The sequence below is a fragment of the Diceros bicornis genome, chromosome 1, assembly GCF_020826845.1.
Source record: "Diceros bicornis minor isolate mBicDic1 chromosome 1, mDicBic1.mat.cur, whole genome shotgun sequence".
NCBI lineage: Eukaryota > Metazoa > Chordata > Mammalia > Perissodactyla > Rhinocerotidae > Diceros > Diceros bicornis.
In genome coordinates this window covers 15586350-15613370 of record NC_080740.1, presented here as the reverse complement: position 1 = coordinate 15613370, position 27021 = coordinate 15586350, and the positions used below count along the sequence as shown (strand labels likewise).

General features: G+C 36.0%; 1 protein-coding gene across 5 annotated transcripts in view; it reads left to right on the top strand.

Moving 5' to 3' along the window:
* Positions 1 to 27021, top strand: part of MEF2C (myocyte enhancer factor 2C) — a 146820-nt gene that overhangs the window by 46624 nt on the left and 73175 nt on the right. For 3 of the 5 annotated variants that reach the window (XM_058528057.1, XM_058527795.1, XM_058528141.1), the window contains exons 2-3: positions 6614 to 6809; positions 24219 to 24422. In XM_058528057.1, coding sequence (XP_058384040.1) covers positions 6756 to 6809; positions 24219 to 24422 — 258 coding nt within the window. In that variant the 5' untranslated portion in view covers positions 6614 to 6755. Of the gene's footprint in view, positions 1 to 4536; positions 4809 to 6613; positions 6810 to 24218; positions 24423 to 27021 lie in introns of those variants that run through there. The other 2 variants (XM_058527966.1, XM_058527877.1) reach the window with 2 other exon arrangements.

Sequence of the window (27021 nt, the reverse complement as noted above, 5' to 3'; positions counted from 1 at the left end):
AAAAATGTCCAAGACAGAATATACCATGGATAACCGTGACAGGGAAGCTGTGCGTCCCTCGTGTTATTAAATTGTTTATAGCACAGTACAGTTGTTTGAAGGTATGTGTCTCCTCAATTCTAGAACTGTGTAAATAAAATGATTTATGTCAGTGATAATGGCAGGTTAAGCCCACTTATTAAATTAATTGCAGGGGTTTTCAAAACGAGTTCCTTTTTAGCCTTATTATATTTCTGACATAGATTTCATCTCCTTTTGTCCTTGGGGAAAGATATTAAAGTAGGACTAGAAACATTAATGTAGAGTTTTCAGCAGCCGTGGTCATTGGGAAAATTGATGTATTTCCCTAGTTATTTCTACTTTTGCAGCCCGAAGCGCTTCCATGACTGATACTTAAGAAAAACTTCTTAATTTTTATAACACGGTAAATTTTTTCTTCATAGAATGATTGTTGTTAAGGGATAAATGAAGCATTACCTGTTAGAAGTTGCTCATCTTTAGCTTTGCAAAGTGAGATCTTCCTGGTCTACGTAAGGAGTACGATTCACTTGATAGCCCTACTGTAGGATGTGACTTTCAATTTATGCCTCAACACTGAAGCAATCTAACAAGTAGTAGGCCATGTTCCCAAGACTACGATAGACCCAGCACTTCACGTAGAGTTCCACATTTAATGATCATAACCGTCTGCAGATAAGAAGTATGTTCTCAACTTTTTGTAGGGCAAGGGATTAAATCATCAGTCTGTAGTCTCTCAGCTTCTACGTACCAAACTAGAGGTGAGACCCTGAGCTTCCTGACTCCAGTATTCATTCAGCTTGCACTTCTCAATGTAAATTATTCTTATTCCATGTATGAGATGCTAATAAATATGACTAAGGATTAAGTGATCAGTCTGCATCTGTATAAACAAAAATATGAAAATGTTCTTAGTAGTTGTCATTAAAAACAGCAACTGAAGAAAATACTCACCTGAGAGATAAGAATCTTAATAAATTAATTCATTCATCAAGTAATAGTTATTAGCTCCTACTGGATGCCTGGCACTGGGGTAGACACTGGGTATACAAAAGTGAGACAAAACAGACTTGGTGCACGGATGTTGAGGAAGACAGGCAGACGTGCCATTTCAGTTGTGACAAGTGCTGTGAGGAGGACATGGTGCTGTAAGCTTTATAGGGAAATTGGATGTGATCAGGAGAGCATGGAGTGCTTCCTGAGGAGGTGAAACTGGAGCTGAGACAGAATGAAGGGAAGAAGTTAAGGAGGCACAGAGGGAAGGAGGAGCATTCCGGGCAGAGGGAATTGCATACGCAAAGCCCCTGTAGTAGGAAGGAGCACGGCAGGTGTGAGGAACTGAAAGACAGTCAGTATTGTTTAGTATTTGTATGAGTGATGTTATGTTACTAAGACTTGAAGGTGACTCAAAATTCATCATATTGACACTAAATTGGAATAAATTGAGAAAATAACTTTGTGTTTGGCATGATGGTATTAATCCAGTGGGAAAGAATGGCTGTTCTTTTGTTACCCTTAAAGAGAAGACGAGTCTTGGCTATGTGTCTTTAAAATGAACTCAGCTTGCATTCATAGCTAGGGTAATATAACATTCTGTATAATACATGATAAGCTTAGAGAGAAATGGAGTGACTTTCAGGACCAAGGAAATATCCTCCAACTCATAAGACATCGTGTAGTCAAGTAACAATAAGAAGAATAATTATTATTATATCTTTTGAAGTTTGGAATACCTTTAAGGGAAAAAAATAAAAGTTCTACTTGTTCCTTTTAACCAAAATATAATTACATGCCTCATACATCTTTCAAACATATCATAAAGTAGAAAGTTAAATGTATCTAGATGCACCATAATGAGCAAAGTTTTCCACTTAAAATAATAATGAATCATTTAATTGTTTGCATTAGTAATGCCAGGCTTGCAGCAACTGGGATTTTGATGGGTTTTGTCCCTTACTAAGTATCCAGCTTGTATTTATTTAACAGTATAATTTCTTATGTGATATAGTATGCTTGGTTTTCAATCTTGAGCTTTTACAGAACATTATGTGAAGATGCTGGTGTTAGTGAAAATGTGAGTCAATGAAAAAGTTATTTGCTAATATGAGTAAACGAAAACCAGAATTCTTTCTTTGCAAAGTGACATCACATATTTTAATGTTTTATCATTATTCATAAGCTGTTTTTATTTAAGCGGCTGCATTGTGCTGATTGTAGCAAAAGGCATGCTTTGCAAAGATCAGTTTAGCAGAAGAGAATTAACTTCTTCCCACATCTTTTAATGTGGCATGGCAGTCTCACTCTGAGATCAAAACACATAACTGAAGGTTATGTTTAATTTCTAAATCAAAGTGTTGTGGGAAGATGATTGAAATCTGAAGATGACTCAGATCCACTTGATATGTGGTTTTCTTCCTACAGAAACCTTATGGTAGACTGCCATTTCCATGTTAGAAAGAACCTAAGAATGATGAGATTAAAATAAATAGTTTCACTATATACTGAAAGTTTATGTTAGTTACTTTGGTTCTTAGTCTGAATTTTTTTACAGAACTTTGAGAGCTTTAATAATATAGGAATCTATTCCTCCCACTCAGTATATCTTTTCTTTTTTAACTATGGGGACAAAAAAATAATCAGCATATTTATCAACAAACATTGATTTTTTTGGACACTCTTGTGATTCTATTTTTTACCACATATATAATTTATCCATTTGGCTCATTGCCTGTGTAGAATTCATTTGCCTTGAAGGGTAAATGAAGATTAGATGGCTGCATTAACTGTATGAGAGGATTTTTGTGAGGCATGGTAAGTGTAATCACTCTCTATCTCCTACTTCACCAAAGTGAACTTGTTTACTTATTTTTATTTCTTAAAACAATCATGCGAAACACTAAACTAGAGCTGAAATGGATTTTTCTCAGATGTCTTAAAAATAGAAATGAAAAATTTTGTCCCCACGTCTGGATTTCTCTCATTGTCCCTTATCTGAACCTCTCAAAGGCCTCTCCGTGTGGGGCGTACAGCACAGCACACTCAGACAGTTCTGCTCAGAGAAGGAAGTGAAGAGTTTTGGTTCCCATTTTGCACTTCTGGAACAGTTTAGGGAAGGAAGCACCTTTACACCTTTTATTGTTCGTGGTTGCTGATGTCATATCCTTCCCTGACCAGTCTGTGCGTGTTTCCTGCCATTCTGTCAAGATTCTTCTGTGTTACTGGGAGGGATTTGTAGGAGGGAGAGAGGGAGGAAGAGAGCAAGAGTGAGGGAGGGAAGAGGGGGACGGGAGGGGGGGTGTGTGTCACTCAAGGGAACTTGTTTGTAGATGAGACAGCCCGGGTGGGAGAAGGATCTTTAGCATCTGCCCACAACACTTTCTTCTCTACTTGGGTCTCAAACCACTTTGCCTTCATCTGTCTGCTTGTGCCAAACTCACAGTGAACAGAAGCCTGCCATAATGAAGTTCCCCTTTTTAGTAAGCAGCCTGATTTTATTTTTCTTATATTTAGGTTGGCAAAAAGGAAAAACAATGCAAAAGACGGTAACTCTATAGAGTGTAACTATGATAGAGCATTCCTTTTTCTTTCTTTCATTTTTTCTTTTTTTAATGCCTGATCGTTTCTGTGTAACTCGGTCATTTTCCAAGAATGCTGCTTTCATGTGGAAAGAAGTAGCAACGAGGCTGCTGGAATTATTTTAAGCTTATGGTTGATTGTACATAATGAAAGTTCTCAGCATAACTTGAAAGGCTACTAGATGTAGTCAAGCTGTTATATTCTTTTCTTCCTATATATGCAAAACAATTTTACAGATTACTAAAGTTATATAATCTCTTTTTCAGCCCCACTAGGCCTCCTACAAATTAATACTTGAAACCGACCTTACAATATAATTTTTGCATAAAAATCAGGTTAGAGAAATAGTTGTGCTAAGAAAACAACTACTGAGCTACTGTTGACCTTCCTAACTCTTTGAATTTTTACCGACAGCCTTGAAATCTGGTGACCCATAATCAAATGTTCTAAGCCACGTTTTTATGACACATTTTACTTCATGAAAACAGTCACATCATTGCCATGTATTGTTCTGCCTGTGTACTTACTAATATCAAATTTTGCATTTTAAAAGTGTTCAAAAGGCAACACTTCAAGAAATATTCATTTTTACGGAAAACAAAAAAAATTTCAATTTTATTGAAATTTCAGCTTACTTCTCTCTACATTACCCTGCATATTTCAAAAAGGAAAATGTAATCAGTGGCATTTTTATCGACTATTTTATATATATATTTGATATATACATATAAACTCTTTTTAAATTCGTGTTTAAGAATTTAAAAATCCTTGCTCTGCTCTTTTTAAGAAGTGTCTCTCATTTCCAAGTTGTGAAATAAGGGGTGGTGAGACGGAGGAACTCTTCTGAGTTTGGTTCATCAGGAACTCTCTCTGTCTTTCTGAGACTTTTCTCCTGGGGTGTTTCTCTACGTGTTTGGTTATTTGTATTTTGAAATCCGGATCTGTAGAAGTTCTCGTCTTCTCCGCCTTGTCACCACACTCTAATCGGTTCACCCTGACCTTCCACCTTAAAGTGAATAAGCGCTTAGGCAGACACAGTCCTGTAAGCCGATAGTGCCACTGGCCTCAGCTGAATGAAAGAAAGGAAATTGTCCCAGATGCTTTTGCTGTGGATTCCTGGGTTGGCTTTTCTGTGATAGAGGAAGCCTGTTTGTCTCTTTGGGGTCTTGCACATTCATGGGAAATACCGTTCCAACGTGCTGCTTGCTTCTAAGGTAAGACTATAGGAAACACAGGAAAGTTGCCCAGTTGAGTGATATTTAAGACCGTTTCTAAAAATAGATAGATGGACAGTGTTTGGCAATAGTGAATACATGATGCAATTGTGCTTTGTGGGTTTTTCATATTTTAATGTGATTTTAATATATCTTATTATAGCTAATTTTTTCATGTGTCTTTGTCAAATGTGTATTTCTATAACTCTTTAAAACTTTTGAACTACTCCCAACGTTTAAAATGACCTCAGGAGTAATAGTTCTTGATGAGCACCGTGTGGTCATGATGTTACTGGACGTATTTATTCTCAGAGGCAGAACTGAGCTGCAGTTTAATAGAAAGGCGTTGGGCAAAAGAGAATGGATGGTCTTAGTATTTAAGCAGCACTTAATCCACCGGAACTAATTATATCGTAATAGCTTCTGCAATTAGACAATCACGGAAAACTTAAATTTAAAAAAAATTTACTTAAGGCGATAAAGAATTTAGAAATTAAATAAGAAATCAAAAGACAGCTGATGATCAGCCCAAGTGTATAACAGCTTTCCTGTTCCAATAACTTTGAATTGGAGCCAAATAATCTATTAAATAGCCAGGACATTGGCTTAGCGTTACATAATATGTGTGGGAGTTTATCAGGTCAGTTGTCAGACACCAACTAAAATAAACAGGAAAATTCTGAGCAATGTGTCAAGTAGTTGCATTCTTTGACATAAGACAGAATAGGATAATTGAAGCTGTTGCTTGCAAATGAAGAAGCCGTTGTGGAATGCTTCTTGTTAACTTCCACATTTCACAGCAATTCACTTTCATTACGTTCAAATATTTTCAAATATAATTTAAAACAAAGTAGAATATATACTTTTAATCTGCTGGGTTCTCTGGGTTTATCTTATATTATTGATGATCATTTCTTTATTTTTAATTCATCACCTAAAGATTTCCAGTATATAATAGTAAGCTTCTGTAATTTTATATTTTACTCCCCAAAGAGATATATGTCTTTTTAAAATATTTAAATTTAGAGGACTGATAGCTTATTATAAAAGTATAGTCATAAATGGAACAATACTCTAATTTTTGTGCCATTTCTTTCTTTTCCATGAATGATTATCTTTTTTGATTCTTGTATTCAGGATATCACTTAAGGGCTTTCGAAAGGAAAAGGCGAGCTCACTGCTGATAGCTGCTTCTTATGTAAGATTAAATATCCCATATTATTTTTACAGTGTTCTCATAGCAGCGACTTTTTTAAGATAAGATTAAAGGATTTAGATTTAAATTAGTTGACATTTACATATATCAAAGAGCACTTTCCTAATAGTCCATCCTATTTGCATAACGAGGGACGTTATCACCTCTGCTGTCAAAACACGAGATTGTTTTCCTTCAGAAATGAATTAGCTGCCCTACTTAGCATACACAGGTACATAAAGGTTCATTAACTCTTTGATTTAGGTAATTTTTCATAACAGAAGGGTGAAAATAGTCACCTAATTTCATTAAAAAATATTAAGAAACTCTGCAAAAGACACATTGCAAGTGTTAGGCTTGAAAGCCTAGTTTTCATCATTTAAATAACTTGTTAAATGACTTATGAGATTATTTTAGTTGTAAAAAACAAACCATTCCAACTTGATATGCTCCTACATGGGACAGACCAACGTACTTTTAATAAATACTTATTTTGATTCAGTTGATTGGCTTACTTCCATCAGTTTTATTTTTAAAAAATTAGATTATGGCAGTTCTTATGAAACTGGCTTGCTGTTGAAGTGGTATTTAATTTTTCTCTTTTTTTCAGCAGGAACGAATGCAGGAATTTGGGAACTGAGTTGTGCAAGTGCTGAAGAAGGAGATTTGTTTGGAGGAAACAGGAAAGAGAAAGAAAAGGAAGGAAAAAATACATAATTTCAGGGACGAGAGAGAGAAGAAAAACGGGGACTATGGGGAGAAAAAAGATTCAGATTACGAGGATTATGGATGAACGTAACAGACAGGTGAGTGGGGTAAACTTTTTTTGGTATCGTTATTTACATGGACTATTTATGACATGTTACCCAGATATGTTAAGGGTACTGAAACATTTTGAACATACAAACATCCATTAAGAGAAGTTTTAGTGGATTAAATGTGGCCAGTTTGAGTGGTAATAATCTCTTATATGTAAAGGGAAAAAAATCACCTTGTCTGTTAGAAATAGAGTTCACACATTCATGATTATTCACTTTTTACTTCAACATGAATTTTAAATGGAAGCTGTACTTGTGTAACATGAATAGCTTAATAATTAAGAGTTAATAAGCATAACATTGCTACATTGCACGCATCATCGAACAAAGATATTCTTATATTCATGGGAACGAGACCTTTTGTGGTCATCCATTTAAAGGTTTATAATGTAGGCTAAATATCCTGTGTAAAAATGGCTTTCATTCTATTCACAAAGAGACTTTGAAATACATCCAAAATATTTAACATTGTGCTGACAACAACAACAAAGAAAACGCCCACACAAAATATTAGTAACTTAAAACATATAGGCAAGAACTATTAGTTAATTCATACCATTTTCTTTAAACCCTGAATTTTATAAACATCGGGGCAGACAATGTTATAATTTTTTTAGAACTCCAATGATAGTATCTGTATAATACATTTAATCTATTCTAAAGACTTTATATATCCAAATGCTCTGTTCAACAAAGACTTGTATATCATCAATATCTGTGAGTTGACTCTATTTTTCTTCACACTTGGGGAGAGTGGATTTGGTTAGACCATGTGAGGATAGCTGGGTGGTCTGTATGCATTCTAATGTTAAGTATCAAATAATGGTTCCTGGGAGAAATTATAGTACTGCCAGATCTCAACCGCTGCAAATGGATAGTGGAACCTACAAACAGGCATTCCTGGACCGTGGGAGAGAAGAGTATTTTGCCTGTTGATCATTTACACTGGGGAAAGCTAAGAGGACAACCTTGAAGATGCCCCACCAGACTGTAATTTCCCCCAGATAGAGACACCCTATCTCCCCTATTGTCCCTTTCTATCTTCTTGGACCTGCGAGTAAGACTAGAACTGATTCGTGGTTTAAAATTTTATGTTACTACATGTGTAAATTATAATGAATAGAAGTAGTTATTTATGCTGTCAAAGCCAGTATATCATTAAGAGGTAAAGAAACTTTTTAGATTTTCAAGTTTATACTCCCTTATTATATTTAAGGTACATATGACTTGAACTATTTTTGGCTGAAAACTAAGCTAAAGGATGAATAATGCTGAGATTTATGATGGATTCCTTCAGTGTTTTCCTACACATTGTTTATTGCTGTGGGTCAAGCCAAAAAGCAATAATTCTGTCAATATAAAACCACAGTATTTTTTAAATTGGTTTATAGCTTGAAATTGAAATTAAGACTGAAGTATTGAACATCTTGTACCATTGACTGTTTAGAACTTGTTATTTGGACTACAGTCTATTTGGGGTGCAGTCAAAAATTATATGAATTAGTACCTATACTTCATTAATAATACCAGGTAATTTTTAGGTTCGTGAAATTCATTGTATCTTACTTTTGCTTACAAAGAGAGAAGAAAATTTTTGCAGATTGAATTCATGAGCTTTCATTATGCTTTATAAAGGAACATAAAACTCACACAGGGATACAAGAATTTTAACACCACACTTTTGAGCTAATAATTGAACATCTTAATTTAAATATAGTTGCGTCTACAATTGCTGTTACTCTCACCCATGTTAGAAGTCATAATTACTTTAGGAGAAGAAAAATTATTTAAATTCAGTTTAGTTTATCTAATCCTAAATCTAATCCTAATTTTTTTTAATCCTGAAGATGAATTCCTTGTTTTTATCCTATAGGATTTAGAATCTATTTAGTTTTTCCTCCAGTCTTTAAGTAAAGTAGGCCCTTTAATTCAATATTCTTACATGGAATTAGTATAATTGAAAACTGCCATGTTTTACTATGTATTTCAGTGATTATTTTAGATGGCTATTGACAATCTTAAACAGCCATCTAACTTACAAATGGTTGTCATGCATGCCTCTCACCTATGAGGAGAGTAGTCATAAGAGCCATTTGGGAGAAGGCCTAAAAGATGTAGGTCACTTCTAATAATCCACACCAGCAGACCTATGACAGCACATCACACGAAGTGTGGAGGATCCCTAACCTGGGCTTCCTTTAAACTATGTGTTCACGTGTTGCAAAGAAAAACATTAACTCCTTTGCCCTTTTTGAAGTTTCCCCCGCTTAGACGCCCTAATAGAACTTCACACAATGGTTCGCTGTCATCTTTTCTTAAAAGCAGTAAAAGCCTGTTCTGCTAGTGCAGCTGTTTATTTGGCTATACAGAGAACAAGGTGTGTTTTTACAGAATAAGAAATAGTGACTTAAAGTGTGAAATGAAATATTACAGAGCTGATGTGATAAGTTGTATATCATTAAGAAATAAAACTGTTGGAAAACAGAGTCGCTAACTGTTTAAATTGAATTTTGCCCATACTTGATCTTTCGTATTGGAAGTAGGGAACAGCTAAAATTCAGAAACTCCAATTGTATACATAAAATAGATTAGGGGAGGAAAAAAGTTAACAGCTTGTTTTATTTTTTAAAATTTTCCAGGGTTTCCAAGTTTATTAAAACTACTCATTTCTCAATGTCTAACATAAGATGGATTTCTTAAGCTATTATGTAAAAATAGGTAAAATCATGAATTGTCAATTTATCTTAGAAATTTTCAGATAACTTAATAAAAGTGGCTATATGTACCAATAACTACATATATATTATTCCATTTAATCCTCATTAATCCCATTTACAACTGAATATTTATTTATTTATTTATTTATTAAGTCAACAAATATTATTAGAGTGCAGTGTGCCTAACACTAAGCATTCAGTGGTAAACAAGAAGAATCTCATCCAGCTTATTGTCTGCCGCAGAGGTCAGCACGCGTTTCCTACAAAGGGCCAGATAGCAAATGTTTTTGGCCTTGTGAGCCATACAGCCTCTTTCTCAAATAGTCAGCCCTGCCGTAGTCGGGAAAGCAGCCAAGGACAACATGTAAACGAATGAATGTGTCTGTGTTTGAATAAAACTTTACTGACAAAAATAGAGAGCAGGCTGGATTTGGTCTGTGGGCCGTAGTTTGTAGACCCCTGGACTAGTGAGATGAATCAGATATGAAATGAGCAACTATAAAACAAAAATTTTGTTCATATGTGCTATGAACGAAACTATCAAAGTGCTATGAAGGAATACAGGAGGTGCTTTCTTTAGATTGGGGGTCGGAGAAAGGCCTCTCTGAGGAAATGCTAAAAGATAGGAGCTAAAAGATGAGTCAGACTTAGGCAGGTGACAACATTCCAGAGGGAACGGTATTTGCAAAGCTCCTTAAGAAAGGAAAGAGCTTGCTAAGGAACCGAAGGAAAGCCTTGGAACTTGAGCCTGGTCTGTTTGACTTTAGAGAGATGAGAGAAAAGATTAGACACTAGATAGGGCCCAGATCATGCAAAACTTTCAAGTCAGGTAGTTAATACGAGGAGGTGGCCAAGATTTGAACCCAAATCTTTCCTATTAAAAAAGAAAACAAAACAAAACATGCTTTTCTCAATTATGTCATGCTGCATCCTGTATAATATAATGGGAAAGAGTATGGTTTTATGTCATTGCTTTTCCCAATTACATCATACTGCATCCAGAATAATAGAATGATGAAGAGCATGGTTTTTAGAGACACACAAACCTACTCCTGGTCCCAGTTGTACCACGTATGACCGTCCAGCAAATGACTTCACCCCTTTCAGCCTCACCAGTTCCCTCATCAGCAGAGTGAGGATTAAAAAATAGTACCCATGTCATTAGGTCATTGAGATAATTAAATTAGGGGAGAAATGTGAAGCACCTACCATATAATAAGTGCTCAATAAATGCATGTTAGCTATTCCTATGAAGACTCATGCTCTTTGAACCATTCGCTATTATATTAATGGGATTTTCATCAAAACAACTCTTGTGCTGTGTAGCACAGTAAAGAATGGTACCTGAACCTTCATTTCAAGCGAGTTTTACCTGAAAAGGGTATCAGGGAGATGGAAGGAAAAGTGGAACAGAATAGGGCAGTAGCGCAAAGGAGCCTTCACACCAACAAGGGGTGAGTGAATCTGCCAGAGCAACTGCCAGCTGAAGGCAGAGGGTGGCTCATGGACAAGAAGGAAAATCACACGTTTGCAGGGCTGTGAATAGGATGGGAAACTAGTTTCCTAGGCTGTATGTTGAGCGACTTATTTTCAAATGTATGTTACTGACCGAATTATTTTGAACTACTTATTGCCATTTTTATCACTTCCAGCTTATTCCAACACTGCAACTTCAATCTCTCCATCTGCATTTTTTGTTTTTACCTGTTAAGTGCCTTCACCTGTCAGTCATCTTACCCTCCTTCATTTACTTTGTTCCTGAAACAGCCAGATTTCTAAATGTGTTTTGTCCTTGTATGACGCCTTTTACAAACAGAATATACTTAGAAATATGTTATATCTGTTGTATCAAGAAGAAAGATATATAAAAATTAGGCATGCTTAACCTAAACCTGTTTACTTGTATGTTTCTATTTAAAATGTTCAGCTTTCCCATTTTGAAAGGATGGGAAAAGTAAACCCAAATTTATTTGTGTGACTTGTTATAAAAAGACATTTAAATATTTGAATAACTATAAGGGAAAAATATTTGCCAAATAACACAGTTAGGGCCTAATATAGTAAGTTAAGGGAAAAAGATTTTTAAGTGTCTTAAGTTCTTTTCTTCTATCAGAGCTGGCACACTAATAGTTTTTGCCAGCAAACAAAATTTCACGTAATTATCAGTGCAATAACTGGAGCACAAATTAAAGACAATTAGCAACATTCTCCTGTTAGTAGAACAGGATAATCCCCTTATGAATAAAAAGAATTCCGAGTTCATAGCTGTTAAATTTTCTAAATTTTCTCTGATGTTCTTATCTCAGTTTCTGTATATGATTTATAAATTATCTTAAATGGGCTTGGAAAAAAACACTGGAAAAATATGTTCAGTGTAGATGCAGCCTCTGACAGTTTCTACGTACTAATGTTTTTAAACTAAATCTGATATTTTCTAAACTAAACTGAAAAAAAAAGAGATGTATTGATTTCCCCAAATGACGCTCTTTCAAAAAGAAACAAATTTTACTCCTTACTTTCTCCTATTTTCCACTATTTTATGTTCTTAGAATTTTAGCTAAAATTTCAATGGAATTCTTACTGTCACGTTCTTTCAAGGTGAGATCCAGAATATTAGTAGGTAAAAGGGCTAATTACCATAGAGTTCTAAACTTGAGAGTTACAACCTACTAACCTAATGTAAAATTTGTTGAAATTGAGATAGAGTCACTCTTTAAATGTGAGGAACTGGATAATTTAGAAATATAAATAAATTGCTTCAATAAAATAACTTCGTGATCAATTCTGAACAGTGATTTAAAGAACAGAGTAATCCAACCTCACTCTTTTCTTTCCTCATCTCCACGAACAGAACTTCCAGACTTGTCAGTTGCTTCTATGCATATCGACCATGTATATATTATTTGAGAGGAAATTGTACTTTAAATGCTATAGAAGAGTTATCCGTGTCAGTCAATGAGTATCTGGAACCTTGTTTCAAATCAAATGAATAAAAAGTTAAAGGCTTGCAAAAGTGTTGGTTTTTCTATCCCTAAATCCAAAATAAACCTGCAGATACCTCATAATGATGATTATTATGCCCTTTCCCCCTCAGTATCATTTCTTGACAGCTGACTGCCTCCCATAAACTTGTATTAAAATTTTTATTAAACTCATTTTATATAAATAAAATCAGCGTGTATCATAGTAATATATTAGGACATAGTAGTCCATCTCAGAATTGAATTATAGGATGCATCCTGTGGATGCCTACTTAAAGGATCCTCATGCATATAACTTAAATCTTTCTTTCATTAATCTTAAAATCACCAAGTGGAAAAGTTTTTATTCAAAGAGTTGGAATTACTGGTGATTGAAGAGACTGAAAGAGAAAACCAGAAGGGAACAATGACCAAGTGTACTTTCGTGAGTTACCAAATCAAAGAAAGCAGTAGCCAGAATGTTCAGATGTATGTTTAACAACTACGACATCAGGCCATTCATTTCTATTCTATTCCTAGCAATTTGAAAACAATTCACAATGATGTCCCCCCTAGATAGTTGAATCATAGTGACAGTGTGCCACACACTTACTATACATCCCATACGGTGTGGGACATTTTATGTTTATATCAGCTAGATCTATTCCTTTACTGCCAGAGAGGTATTGTCTCAACTGCTCAAACTCATTCATTAGCTTTCCTTTGGTAGGATATCCAAGAGGCCAAAATTTTCACAAGGCAAAGGATAACTATTCTCCTCTAGAATTCTATCACTGGATTAAGAACTGAGCTCCTTTGAACTTAAGGGCTTTAAGATTTTTTGCTGTTTCAGTTCTAATATGTGTATCTCAGAAAATTTCCATTAAAAACTGTAATTTAGGAAAATTCCAATGCTTGTATTGATTGTATCTCAATGGTTTTGTGTAGAAAGTTAACATTGAATGGCACCTTCCACCTCTGTGAAAGCATGCACACACCATTCTGTGTGCTACAAGTTACCTTTTGCTTTCAAATGCACAAACTATATGTGACATTGTACTACTCAGGAACCAACACTAAAAATATTAACATTATAGACCACATAAACCAAGAGGTTTCTTCCAAACTGTAGATTAAAGAACATGTTGTTAATTGTTTCAAAAGCCATGTCCTTTGCAGCCTAGACTTCCTTTAACATTGTAATTTATTCATTCAAAATGAGCTCCTTCAAAAATTATTATGGTGAAAATATTTTTAAAGTTTACATCCCAACATGCTCATGTTGAAGACGATTTGGAAACTTACCGCTACAACCCGAGAATCATGGCTTTGGCTAAAAATAAATCAGCATAATTAAATTGAAGTAAATGAAATTCCATAATACGGAATATGTATTTGCATTTCTTTTGGAATATGTTGGACCACTAATAGGAATAAGAGAACTACTCTAAATGTTTGGAAATTTGACTTTTAATTTTAAGTTGGAACAGTTTAGCTTAAGAAATCACTAACATTTAAATAACATTTCAACAAATGTAACTGTTTGGAAACTACAACGGAGACAGCCTCCTGCCTTCTGTCTTGCAAGGATTGATTGGGAAGGCCCTGAGGGAGAAAATATTGGAGTGACGAGGTAAAACTGAAGCCATTGTGGAAAGGAAGAAGTTACACTCTTCCTGTTATGACAGGAAACGTAGACAAATGTGCTTCCTGAGCATTTGCTCAGCAGGGAATGAAGTCGTCTTTGACCTTTACCTTAGGTACATTTAGGCTTTGTTAAACTAGTAAACATGTTTTTGCCCCCAAAATATTAATCTGGTTTATTTGATTCTTCTCAGATTCAAATTATATATTTTATGTATACGAAGCGTAGAGAAACAGAGGTATTTCTTTTATGACTGCATCTACAGATTGGATTTAGAATATAAATCACCCCTTTGACAAAGCAAGCAGACCTGAACAGCACATATGAAAAATTGAAAACATATTGTGCTATAGTCTTCCCTTGAAAATCCAAAACTTTCTTAGGCTTAAAAATGGACCACAATAAAATCTTTTAAATCCTGATAAGTTTAATAATTGTAGATCATCCTTCTTTCTTTTCCTCATGTGGACAAATATATCAGAACTGACCTATCACAAGTTTTAAAGCCCAGACTCTGTGAGTTTGTTAACACTCAAATTTACTAATGTGCATTCAATTATTTAATTGTCCTCTAACCCATTGTTTATTACTTTTCCTCAAAATAGTGTACAATGCAGAAGATTTAAAGTTTTATTTTGGGGTTCGAGGTGTTGACTTAGGGTGAGGGCAGAGTTCTAAATTCCACACTCTAAACCCCCTATTTTAATCCTTTTAGCGTGTTGAGAATTTTAGGAACTACTGCGTGAAAACCCTTTGGAAATCCGACTTCATTGCAGTGAAACACAGCTCAGTTTGCTGGAGGCTAAGGAGGACAATGGTTCTCTTTGCAGCAGAACACACTGCTGTCTCATCCTCGCAAGTTATGCTGGAGGGTTACAAGCACATGGGAGCAGTCGGCTTAAAAGAGTCCCTCACTGCTCTTTAAAGAGCCTTTCATTTACGATGGCAGGCCCCGTCATTGTATAAAGGAGCGCTTGTCTAGAACACAAGTCTGCAGTGGCATTACTTCCTCCCACCGAGAGTAATCACCAAGCCTGAAGCTTGCAAGCCTTCCTAATGACAGACTGAATTAAACAAAATAAAATTGAAGAGGAATACTTTAGAACAGTTGTACCATTACTTACTGTCAGGAACAAGCCAGGGGGAGAAAAAGAGCATTTAAGAGGGCATTTCCCTTTTTTTCAATTAGAGATTGTCTTGCAGACTCTTGACTCCATCCCTAACCCTTTAAACACATAGGAAGACCTAGCGGCTCTGGATTAGAGAGCGCATTGTATCCGTGAACTGTCTATCTTGTCACTCATTAGTCACTCAGTTTCCTTAACTGGGAGGAAACCGAGAGATTATCTAGGCTGGGGGTGAGGAGGAGTGGATCTAAAGTATTTTCATAGGATGAGGGTTGTATTAATCATGACTTTATTTGGACAAAAAAAAAAATGATAAAACCTCAAAACTTTGAAAATAGAATTAGCTGGTATATTAGTTCCGAACATATTCTGAAACAAAGAAACGCATATTACTTTATGTGTTAAAGAAATGAGTAAAAAGTTCTCCACTCATTGAGCAGACTCATTGAGCAGTTCAGTGAAGATCAGGCCGAAAGTATTCTGGTAGGTGGAAGGAAGTATTGGGGACCCGTACTTGTTGGTGAATTTTATTTCACCCACAAATAAAATCATTGTTTCTTCCCTTACAAATACGTCTTGAGTCGTTTAGAGTTAAGCCTCAATTATTCTCATAGATGTGAGTAGCTCCTGTTTCCTAAGGTCTTTTTCTTTCATTTATTCAGAACTCTTTCCTGTAAGGTGTGAGGACTCCCACAGTTAATATGGCAGAAAAGTTATCCTGAGGTGACTTTTTGAATGGAGTCGGGATGGGGAGGGCGAACAGAGGAGGCCTGCGGGTGGCATGGAGACTCAGTATTAAATGCTCTTTCCGATACTGGTTAGTCAGACTCATTTCCCTACCCTGTAGGAAATGATACAGGACTTGTCCTCTGTTTTTAGAACTTGTTATTTACATTGCCTGTGTGTAAATCAGAGGCCCACCTTTTTTATTCTGGCTGTAAACAGACCTGTATTTGCTCCCAACCAAAATGCTTCTCATTTTGTGAAATTTAAACAAACATCCATAAATAGAGAACTAATGTGTGCCCAATAGTGCCTGCATGTGGTTCTCACCAGCTTTAGTGGGAATGGCTGGAGGTCTGAGGGCAGAGTTGGCTGCCGAGGCCACACAAAAGGAGCTTTAGTTTATTGTCGGAACCTAGAAACCAACTTCTTCTCAACGTAGTATCATTAGCATTATTTTTTTACTTTCACCTAGAAAGCTACCCTTACATTAATTAAAATGTTATCCACTACTCTGCTTGTACTCATCAGAGTTGCTGACAAACCCTAATGTACCTGTACACAGCTCAGTGAATGGCTGACGGAGTCCATGCTGTGCTGAACTCCAGCCCCTGAAATGGACAGTTATCTAAAAGAGGGAAGGAACACTGACTAATGGAAAGAAAGATGAATTTGTGTGAAGAGGGTTCTGTTTCTAGTTCATCCAGGGACTAGTTTTATGACCCTGGATAAGGCAATTCATGTCTCTGTTTACAGTCTTATTTGAGAAACGGGGATGGTAAAGTGTGCCAAATAATAACTTCAGAAAGATACTGTCAAATATAGCGAGATAACTTATTGTAGTCTTTGAGCTTCTTAGAAAAAAGTCACCAAATAAAGTCAACACTCTTATCTAAAAACAGTGATAATAAATATGATATGCTCCAGTTTCACCAACAAACCTACATAAAAATTTGACCCCATCCAATTTTTCTCCTATTCAGTTTTATCAAATGTCTGTTTTTACTGTAATTTAATGTGACAAGAAAGAAAAATAACTATATGAAATTTTCCTCTCTCAGTGGCAAACTTCCTATTAACATAGTGTGAACATGCATAGAAATTTATTTTTAGCTATTCATTTTGGATTGCAAAAAATGCATAATTTCTCCATCCAGCTATCCATTCATTTATTCAACAAATATTTAGCCCAGTATTGTTCTGGAACTGTAGATTACAAGGATGGATATGAAACCTTCCAGGCTTTCAAGGAAAGCTTGAGGTCTAGTTGAGAGAGAAGCTCTAATATAGACATGATAATGGTAACACAAGTTGGCGGGTCGTAGGAGAGCAGTCTTTTACAGTATGTGACAAGAAGTGACTGAGCCTGTCGCATCAGAGAAAAGATACTACCTACCTTGCATAGTGTCTCACAGTCAACAAGTCACTTACACTTGCATTATGTCCCTTAGTTTAACTCTCATAACAACTTTCTAAGATGCCTACTATTACCTGCATTTTACAGGTGAGGAAACTAGGGTTCAGGTAAGTTCAATAATTTACCCAAGGGCACACAGCTCATCAATGGCAGGGCTCAGACTTGATTTTCAATTCCTGTGTTTTTGCTTCTATACTGCACTGCCCTAGTAATGATGCATATATACTGCTTCTTTAAAAATATTTTAATCATGTGAATTTCCTATTTTATCAATCTAGACAATTAGTTTTCTGTGCATTTTCAGCAAACAATTTAATATTGTCTACTCACATTCTAACTACAAAACAGAAAGTGACCCCAGTTTATTTCTTGGAATATGGAAATTAGAGGTGACTATGGTAATATATTGATGAAATTGAGTAACCCAAACACTCTATAGAAGACATTCTATAGACTAAAACTGCAGAAATGGGTTCTTGTTTTGAACCATATTACCATTCACTGTAATCGCCCCCTTGACCTAAAAAGTCTATGCTACATAGGCATAGAATCTGAACATCTGAAATCTGGAATAAACATTTTAAAGGTCTCTAGTCCAACTTCCTGCTTAATTCAGGAACACCTTCTACACCTTCCTTGATGTGCAGCTCTACTCGAACATGTTCAGGAATGAATGAACTGCTTCCTACTTCATGAGACTAGGTCCACTCTTGGACAGTTCTTATCACTAGGTTTCCCCCTATTTTGAACCTCTTTATGATTTTCAACAAGGCTTTCTAATTCTACTCTACAGAACAAAACAGAGTAGCTCTCTGCTGCTTCACAAGGCCACACGTCTTCAGATTGTGGCAAGTGTTTGGCATTTCACTTTTAACTATTTTTCTGGGTTAAACATTCCAGATTCCCTTAATGCTTTCTCATGCAAAATTGTTCTCAGATCCTACATCAACCAGTTTGCCTCCTATAGATGCTCTGATTTGGTCAGTGTGTTCTTAAAATGTAGTTCTTAGAACTGAATACAGTACCAAAGATAGTTAATGCTGACTAACAAAAAGATCATTAGGATAATTAATTCCCACTATGGAACACAATAACTTTAGATTCTTTTTCCCAAAATCAGCTATCACACTAATTTTCCTCCAACCTGAGCTTGTGTGATTGTTTTATTAAAATACGAACAAAAACTTTAAAAGGACGTGTGTTTCATCTTCTTGTTTGTGACCCAGCGTTCTAGTCTGTAGAGGGAGCTGTGGATAGAGACTCGACCATCTATTGGGTCGTCACCCAGAGTTATGTTATCTGCAGGTCTGAGAAGCATGCTTTCTACATCTTCATCTAAACCAATGATAAAAATGTTGTCTGGGACAGGAAAGCTACTGAACTCCGTGGCCCTTTACTAGAGACTTTCCCTTAAACTTAACACTGATCAATTAATTCATATTGAAATCATCTAAATGAATACCAGCCAGTTTCAAATCTATAATACTGTGATGAGGAGTTCATCAAATACTTTGCCAAGTACATGTTCTTTGAAAATCTGAACTCATTAGAAAGTTCCATAAATTTTTGCTCAATGAATGCAGTCATCTTGAACTCTTGGCTTCTCCTTCTTTATCTCTGTATCCCATGATTGTAAAATTAAGTTTTATCTTTAGACTTTTCCATCCTTCATGATGAGTCATCTGGGTAAGGAATAAAGACTACTTTTCTCTGAACTTTTTGAAATATATTTTCTTGAAGTCTAGAGCATATGTACATGTGTATTTATCTCCACACAGTCAGTCTCTAGCTTCTCTGTTACAGGTTCCAAGATGTGTCATTACTTTGTCTCAAGATTCCTGTCACGTTAAACTTTTTCGTGAAACAAATATATATATATATCAAAAAACCTCTTAGTTTTGCGAGATTCAACTGTCAAAAAGGCAAGAAAAAAAGTATCTACTTTTAGCAGAAAATTATATTGAGACATTCAGACTTTAAAATAGAGTATTTCCATTTTGTAATTGACCCATTCAGCAAATGTTCATTCAGTGTCCACTGGTCAGAGGCTGTGTGAGGCCTGAGGTGGGGTCTTCTGGGAACTCAAAAGCCAGCAGGAGAGGCAGACTTATAAACAACCAACTTTGTAATATTAGAATAAGTCTCATAATAAGGTTTGTAAAAAGTTCTAGAGGACAACAATGAGGGAGGAATGAGTTTTACTGAATGTGACCATGAAAGCTTCATAGAAGAAGCTGGCTTTAAACTCAGCCTTGCAGCACGATGGGAGCCTCCCAGCGGCCACTTGGAAAGGGGGAGGGACATAATGCCACAACCAGCCTTCAAGAGTACAAGATAAGAAATAACCAATATGGTAGGTTTCATTCCACACTCATCTTGATTGGGTTAACATCTACTGCTCAGTCTAGAGAAAAAGTTGGTCAGAAAAAAACTGATTTCACCCAACTCTAGATAGAAGTACAATTTCAGATCATTACACATGACTGAAAATATAATGCTTTTAGCCAAGTAATGCATTTTGTTTCGAATAAAGAAAATTCCTTTTAAGCATTAAGGAATTAAATGACTATTTTTTTCTCTATCCAATTGGAGTAGATATGAATGAGGGAGATACATATTTAACAGAAGCCCCAGCATCTAGCACAAATGACTGACATGGAGAATGCTCAATAAATATTGCTTAGCATAATGTTTAGCACCTAGAAAATGCTCTATAAAAATTGCTTGAATTATTTTTATGTTTTTGTGAATAGATTTTCCTGATTTCTTTATAACTGAATTCTATGGATCTGTATTTAATGAATGTTCCTTTTCTCAATTTCAAATTCTAATTTCAATTTCTGATTCAGACCTAGTAGGTTCTAGAGTAATTGTCAACATAAGATGTGTGATGCCTGCCTGGATGCTAGGATTTAAAACTCAGGGTTACTATAAAACTGAGACATCTTAATACAACATCATCATTACATTTGGGGCTGTTTAAAGATTCAAGAGGGAAAGAAAAAACATAAAACGGTCAATGTTGACGGAGTAATTTTGCTTTCCATGCATATATCACATATCAAGTTTCTTTAATTCTGAAAACTAATGTCGGATGATAGTGCCCACTTAAATAATATGCGCTTTATTCTCTTATTGGTGCACCTTGATTGATGTAAACACTGGAAAAGAGCATCTCTTTGCCTAACTACTGTAAAAACAGTTTTCCATCGTGCCTAAGGTTCAAAATACATTTTTTAAATAGAAATATGGACTTGTCCCCATTACAAACTATTGTCAAGTTATGAAAAATGTAATCATTACATTATTATATTTAAGTATAAAAGCTCTGAATTGCCATCTTTGTCATTGAGTGGCATATTTTAAATGAAGAGTAATATCCCAGGTCTCTTTAGAAAGCTTAATGTTAAAAACAATTTTATCTAACTATGAACAATGAGAAAAAGCATTATAAAATACATTTTGAATATGCTATGAGGAATATGAACATAATACAGAATTAAATTTAGAGCAATTAAGAGTAGATTTTGAAGATATTTTCTTAAATGCTTTAATATAGTCATCATCATTTCAGTTTGCAGTTTTAAAGAAAAGAAGCTATATGCACTGACTTTTTTGACAAGTATTATTAAATAAGTATGCATTATCCAGCAGCCTATTTGGTTACACAAAAGTTGAGGACTACCTAAAAGTAAACACAAATAGTGGTTTTAATGATATTTCTGTGCTAATGTGTTCTTTGATGGTGAGTGTTGTAACGTGCTAAATTCTGAGGTTTGAGTACAACAGAAACCATACTGTATTGAGACATTCCACCTACAGTTTGTGGTCATGAAAGTCTGATTACAAGTGGTTTTAGATGTATGAAAGTATTTTGGGTCAGTGCCTTCTGTATTGAACCTACTTTGTAGCCTATTTCACTAAATAAAATACCAATGTGCAGGTATATTTGCATAATGAAATTGCATCAAAAAAATATTAAAAGATAATTTTGTATAAATCTATGTAATTAATGATTATACTTCTTCATCCATTCCAAAAAGATAGTCTTTATTTAGCTCATCCTTAATACCAATCATGACTCATCTGAATGACCCAGAAGAAAAATTATTCTAAACTAGTATGATAATCAGATATGAAAATAAAACACTAACTGTATTTTATTAGAAACACTTTAGTAAGACAATCAATAAACCTAAAACAGAAGGTGAGACATTGGCAATTATTACAAAGAAAAATTTTCCAAGTTGAAACGTAAAGAACATATCTGAGTAGATATTGACTAGCTGATGTGGGCTGGTAAATACCTAAATGCTATATTTTCCAAAGAGTGATCAGTGGGGATCCCATAGTTGAGCTTTATCTTTCTATCAGAAATAGCAGGATCCTCAAATAGCCTTAATCAGTAGACTCTTCAAGCCACGAAGATAGATATATTTTGTAAGTTCTTTTCCTGTAAGTCAACTCAGAAAGGGATGGAAACTAAGATTTATTGAGCTGCTTCTATAAGCACAGTGCTTGATACTGCACATATGTTATTTTATATAATCCTCACAGCAACCCTAAGAGTAGGTGTTCTCTTGATTTTACAGATGAAATATCAAACAGAGAAAAATCAAACTTGAAGAAGTGAATTTCTCATGACTGGTAGCAGATTTCGCATTCAAATCCAGGGTCATCTGAAGCCCAGCCCCACATTCTGCCCTTTCTACCATGCTGCCTTCACTGCAAATGTGACCAAACTATATACTCATTATTAAGTATAGATTTATCTTTTAAAAATTCTATTTATGAATTGCTAAAAAAAATTTTATGGGAAAAGCTCTCATGTAATTTTATATACCAGACGTCAATTTGATATTTCTAAAAACTTCATATAATAGTTTTCTCTATTTAGCTTTTTGTACTAAAGAAATCTTCCCGTGTACCCACATGTGTCTGCTGTTCTAGGCACTGTGGATACAGCAGTGAGCAAAGTAACAATGGCACGTGCCCTTGTGGAATGTGCACTGTCGTGGAAGAGACAGACATTAAACAAATGATCACAAAAAAACATACAAATTATAAAATGTGAAAAGTGCTGTTAAGGAAAAATAAAGGGTGATAGGTACAGCAATCAGTATTAACAAAAGTGTGGGTGAACGAGGAGACCGAGAGGCCAGGTTTTCTGTCAGCTAGGCCACAGTTCCTGTCAACACATTTATTTAGGTGTGTGGGACAGGGGATTCCGAGTTCACTCTGAGGTCTCTAGTTTGGGTGACTGAGTTTATGGTGAGATGGGGAATCCAGGAGGGGAAGAAGCTTCAAGGATGAAGATGAGTTTGAGCTTTGGGGATTTGAGATTCCTAGGATTTGCAGATAGACATAGGATTGGAAGACATCCATTGGGTAGCTGGAGACGAAGAGAAAGATAAGGAGTGGGAATCTAGATTTAGGAATTACACACTAATAGGTAATAGATAAAACTGAACTGGCCTCTGCAAGATGGGTTGGATTTGAAGGTGAGAAAAAAATGTAAATAGTCCCCTTTGAAAATAACAGCTAAGTCAAGTTAATCAGCATTTCCCAGAGTAAATGCCTCAAAAACCTAGTTCTAAAGAATGATAGTAAGTGCTCCTCAAAATAAATAAGCAGAGAAACAAACGTTCTGTTAGCAGTAGGTTTGGGAAGCTAGTTAAACAAAGTTTAAAAGGTTTCTCAGCCTTTAATATACAAATGTGCTTTATTTCCCAAATGTACTGAGCCATTGAACTTTTTCTCAAATGATATTCTACAGAAGATCTGCTGGGATACACTGGACTGTATAAGGGCTTATAATTAAGAATGTTCATGGTTTGGGATGGGCAGACTGGAGTTCAATCAAGAGAAGACTGCAATTGGGAATTGTGGAATATATATTTGCGTTTGGTAGCATTGGCAGGTAGGAAGACTTCGAAACCAGAGAAAGGGAGCTGCTGTAGACAGCTCATCAGCAGAAAGGCAGTGCGAAGAGTGAGGTTTTGAAGATTGGGATGAATTGAGGAGGGAATGATTCCAGACAGGGAGATCCTCTAGGGCAGGAAGCTGATAAGGGCGTGAATGATAGCGCCACGTGGGAAATAGACAAGGAAGTGTGAACCTGAGAAACATTTTGAGGGAAGGAATTATGGGACTTGGTAAGAGATTAGATTAAAAGAAGAAAAAGACAAAGATAACAGTACAGTTTCTGGCCTGAGAGAGGAAGAAAAATACACAGAAGAATGAAACCAAAGCCCTAACAGTATTATGGCTAAAGTACTTCCCAATTCCCTGCTGGATTTCTAGAAAACAGAATACAACACTGTCTGAAAGCACAGTCATATCCCTTCAAGTGTTTTCAATTAAATGGCATGAGACTAAACAATTTTAAGAATTTTTTAACACAACTCTAAAATGCTGTGTTCATAATGTCATGTCCAGTTTGCAAGTGGTCAAAAAATAAAATCCAAACTTATAATTGGGAAAGATGTTAACCATGTTGAAATTAATTTTTTTAAAATCTTAAATTGCTCAAAGAAACATGAACAGTTCTCTGGTCACCTTCATTAAAATGCCCTACATTAAATCTGGCATTGACAGTTTCACATTGAACAACAAGCTAGAACTCACACATTTTCAAATTCTAAGCAGAAATTAGTTTTAGATTTATTTGCTTTCTTTCCAAACGTGTTAGTGCCCAAGGGCTCTGACAACCACACACTTTGTTTTACAAAGGAAAAAAAGAACTGTTAAAAAAAATGCATGAATTTTTTTTTTTCCTTAAAAAACCTGCTTGCTTTCTTTTTTCCAGGTGACATTTACAAAGAGGAAATTTGGGTTGATGAAGAAGGCTTACGAGCTGAGCGTGCTGTGCGACTGTGAGATCGCGCTGATCATCTTCAACAGCACCAACAAGCTGTTCCAGTACGCCAGCACGGACATGGACAAGGTGCTGCTGAAGTACACGGAGTACAACGAGCCGCACGAGAGCCGGACGAACTCGGACATCGTGGAGGTGAGCGCGCATGCGTGGTTGCTGAGCCCACACTGCGGCTTCCCCCCGGGTGTGTGGAGCCCAGCCTTCCGCACACACGCCGCACACGCAGCGCAACCTTCCTTTTCCTAAGATGTTCGTATTCCCACAGGCGTACCCAGGGTTATCGCCCCGACTATTACCCCACTCTTTCTCTCCCCCTCCCAATGCACGTTAAATGTGATGACGGTGACTACTTGAATCTGGTCCTCGCTGGAAATCAGGCACCGGCGTCAAGTTATTGGCCTCATCCTTCATGAGTCATCACTGTCCAACGCCGCGTCAGGCCACCATAACTAGGGACTGTGGCCGGGGGACCGCTCACCCGCATTTTAGATGACTTCTGCTGATTTCTTAAGTATAGACTAGTTTCCCAGCACAGTCAAGGAAAATAAAATACAGTCGCGCAACACCTAACGACGGGTATATGTGCCCAGATACGCATCATTAGGTGATTTTGTCATTGTGGGAACATCATAGAGTGTACTGAAGGGGTACAAAATTTGCCACCCCAAAATGTCTCTTTAACATAAGGATTATTTTAAGCTGATTATTTTTAAGAAACAAAAGACTCAGAACCTTTTCTTATTACCTCCTCCTTAACTGCCTGAAAGAATTCAGATAAAAAACCTGTCTCAGGAAGCGACCTATCACCTTCGCGTGACATGAACCAGGTGGTAGACAGGGAGGAGCATGGAAAAGCCTGTTTGCTGGGCTCCCCTCTGTGTTCTGTTTCTGTGTAGCCAAACGCTTGTTTTCCAAACATTTATTCGTTTTCATGGACCGTGAATTGCCTTCCTTCCCTTTGAAGTCCCCAACTCCCCCTTCCCCCAACATCTTCTTTTGTCTTTAGCTGAGGATGGTATTTAATGTGAGGGCTTCAGCCGTTTTAGTGAGTTACTTGGTTTTCTTGGGTTTCTCCCATGTATACATGTAATTAAACTTTTGTTTGTTTTTCTCCTATTACTCTGTCTCATGTCAATTTAATTCTTAGACCAGCCAGAAGAACCTAGAAGGGTTGAGGAAAATTTCTTCCTCCCCTACAGTACTTATGTGAACCTAGATGGTACAGCCTACATCCCCGGGTATATGGTACTAACTTTATGGGATTACCGTCGTATATGCAGTCCAGCGTTGACTGAAATATCATTATGCAGTGCATGACTGTATTTAAAAATGAGCTCACCCCAACCTTACACTTCAGTTTTTCATGTTATGTCTCTTCTTTTTAACTCATTCTTTCTGATTCATTCTTGCTGAAAGAGTAAAGACAATTATTCTCTTAAAAATGTTTTTCCTCCTAATATTATATCATTTAATATAGCAGTGAAAACTGTTTATATACGTGGAATCAGAAATCTGATGAAAATGAATTTCTAAATGTTAGCTTGGTGTTTTATCAAAGTCAGATTTAAAACGTTTTATTTTGCCAAAAATGAATAAGCATCATGTTAAAACTCAAAAATGTTTTAGATTCCTTAGCATAAGTAACATCACTGTACAATTTAAACATTTACCACGTGTATCCTATTTTAATGCTATTGCCTTATGGTATCCTTCCTAATGAATGAATGAATACTAAACCAAAAAGGAAGAGGTATAATGAGGACTGTCCCCATCTGTGATTTTCCATACCTATCTATCTACTTATGGCTTCCTAGATTGTGACTGCTTCCCCAGAAGTAAGAGAAAATTAATAAATATTTGAAAAGTGTGTATTCAGAGTCAGTTTGTCAGAGTACAAGTCATTCTTGCCATTGCTTAGACTGATTCTATATTGTGAAAAAAATCTAGTGCTAAGCCTGATTAAATTAATCTGCCTCTCACATCTATCTTCCCTTTACCTGTTATAATTGTCTAAGACTAGTTGTCATTTCTTTGCTTTTATTTGGAACTTTTTCAAAAGTATTGATCTGAACAATTTTTTTTTTTTGCCTAACAAGGCCGAGAAAATAACTTCAGCGAAACAAAAGTGAATGATAAGTAGACCTAATGTGTTTAAAATACATTCAGATTTGCATTACTGTGTATCATTTTAGTTTTTCATTGACTGATGATTTTAATTGTGTGCCTGCCTTGATCTTAAAATTTAAAATCATTTATAAAACTTACCTACTATGTATTTTGGATAGTATTTTAGTCATGAACACATACAAATGTGAAGATATATAAGGAGGAGGCCGCCTGGTGGCACAGCCGTTAAGTGCACACGCTCTGCTTTGGCGGCCCGGGATTTGCAGGCTCGGATCTCCGCCACGCATCGTGCCGCTTGTCAGGCCATGCTGCGGCGGCGTCCCATATAGAGTAGAGGAAGATGGGCATGGATATTAGCTCAGGGCCAATTTTCCTCAGCAAAAAAAGAGGAGGATTGGGATCAGATGTTAGCTCAGGGCTGATCTTCCTCACAAAAAAAAAAAAAAGAAAATACATAAAGAAACATGACTATGAACAAAACCAGTCAATTGTCAAATCTCATAGGTGCTTCCGTGTGTGTGTCTGTGTGTGTGTTTATGCACACTCATACACATTTAACATAAATTCCAAACACAAAACAACTCTATACTCAAAATTCTATCTCGTT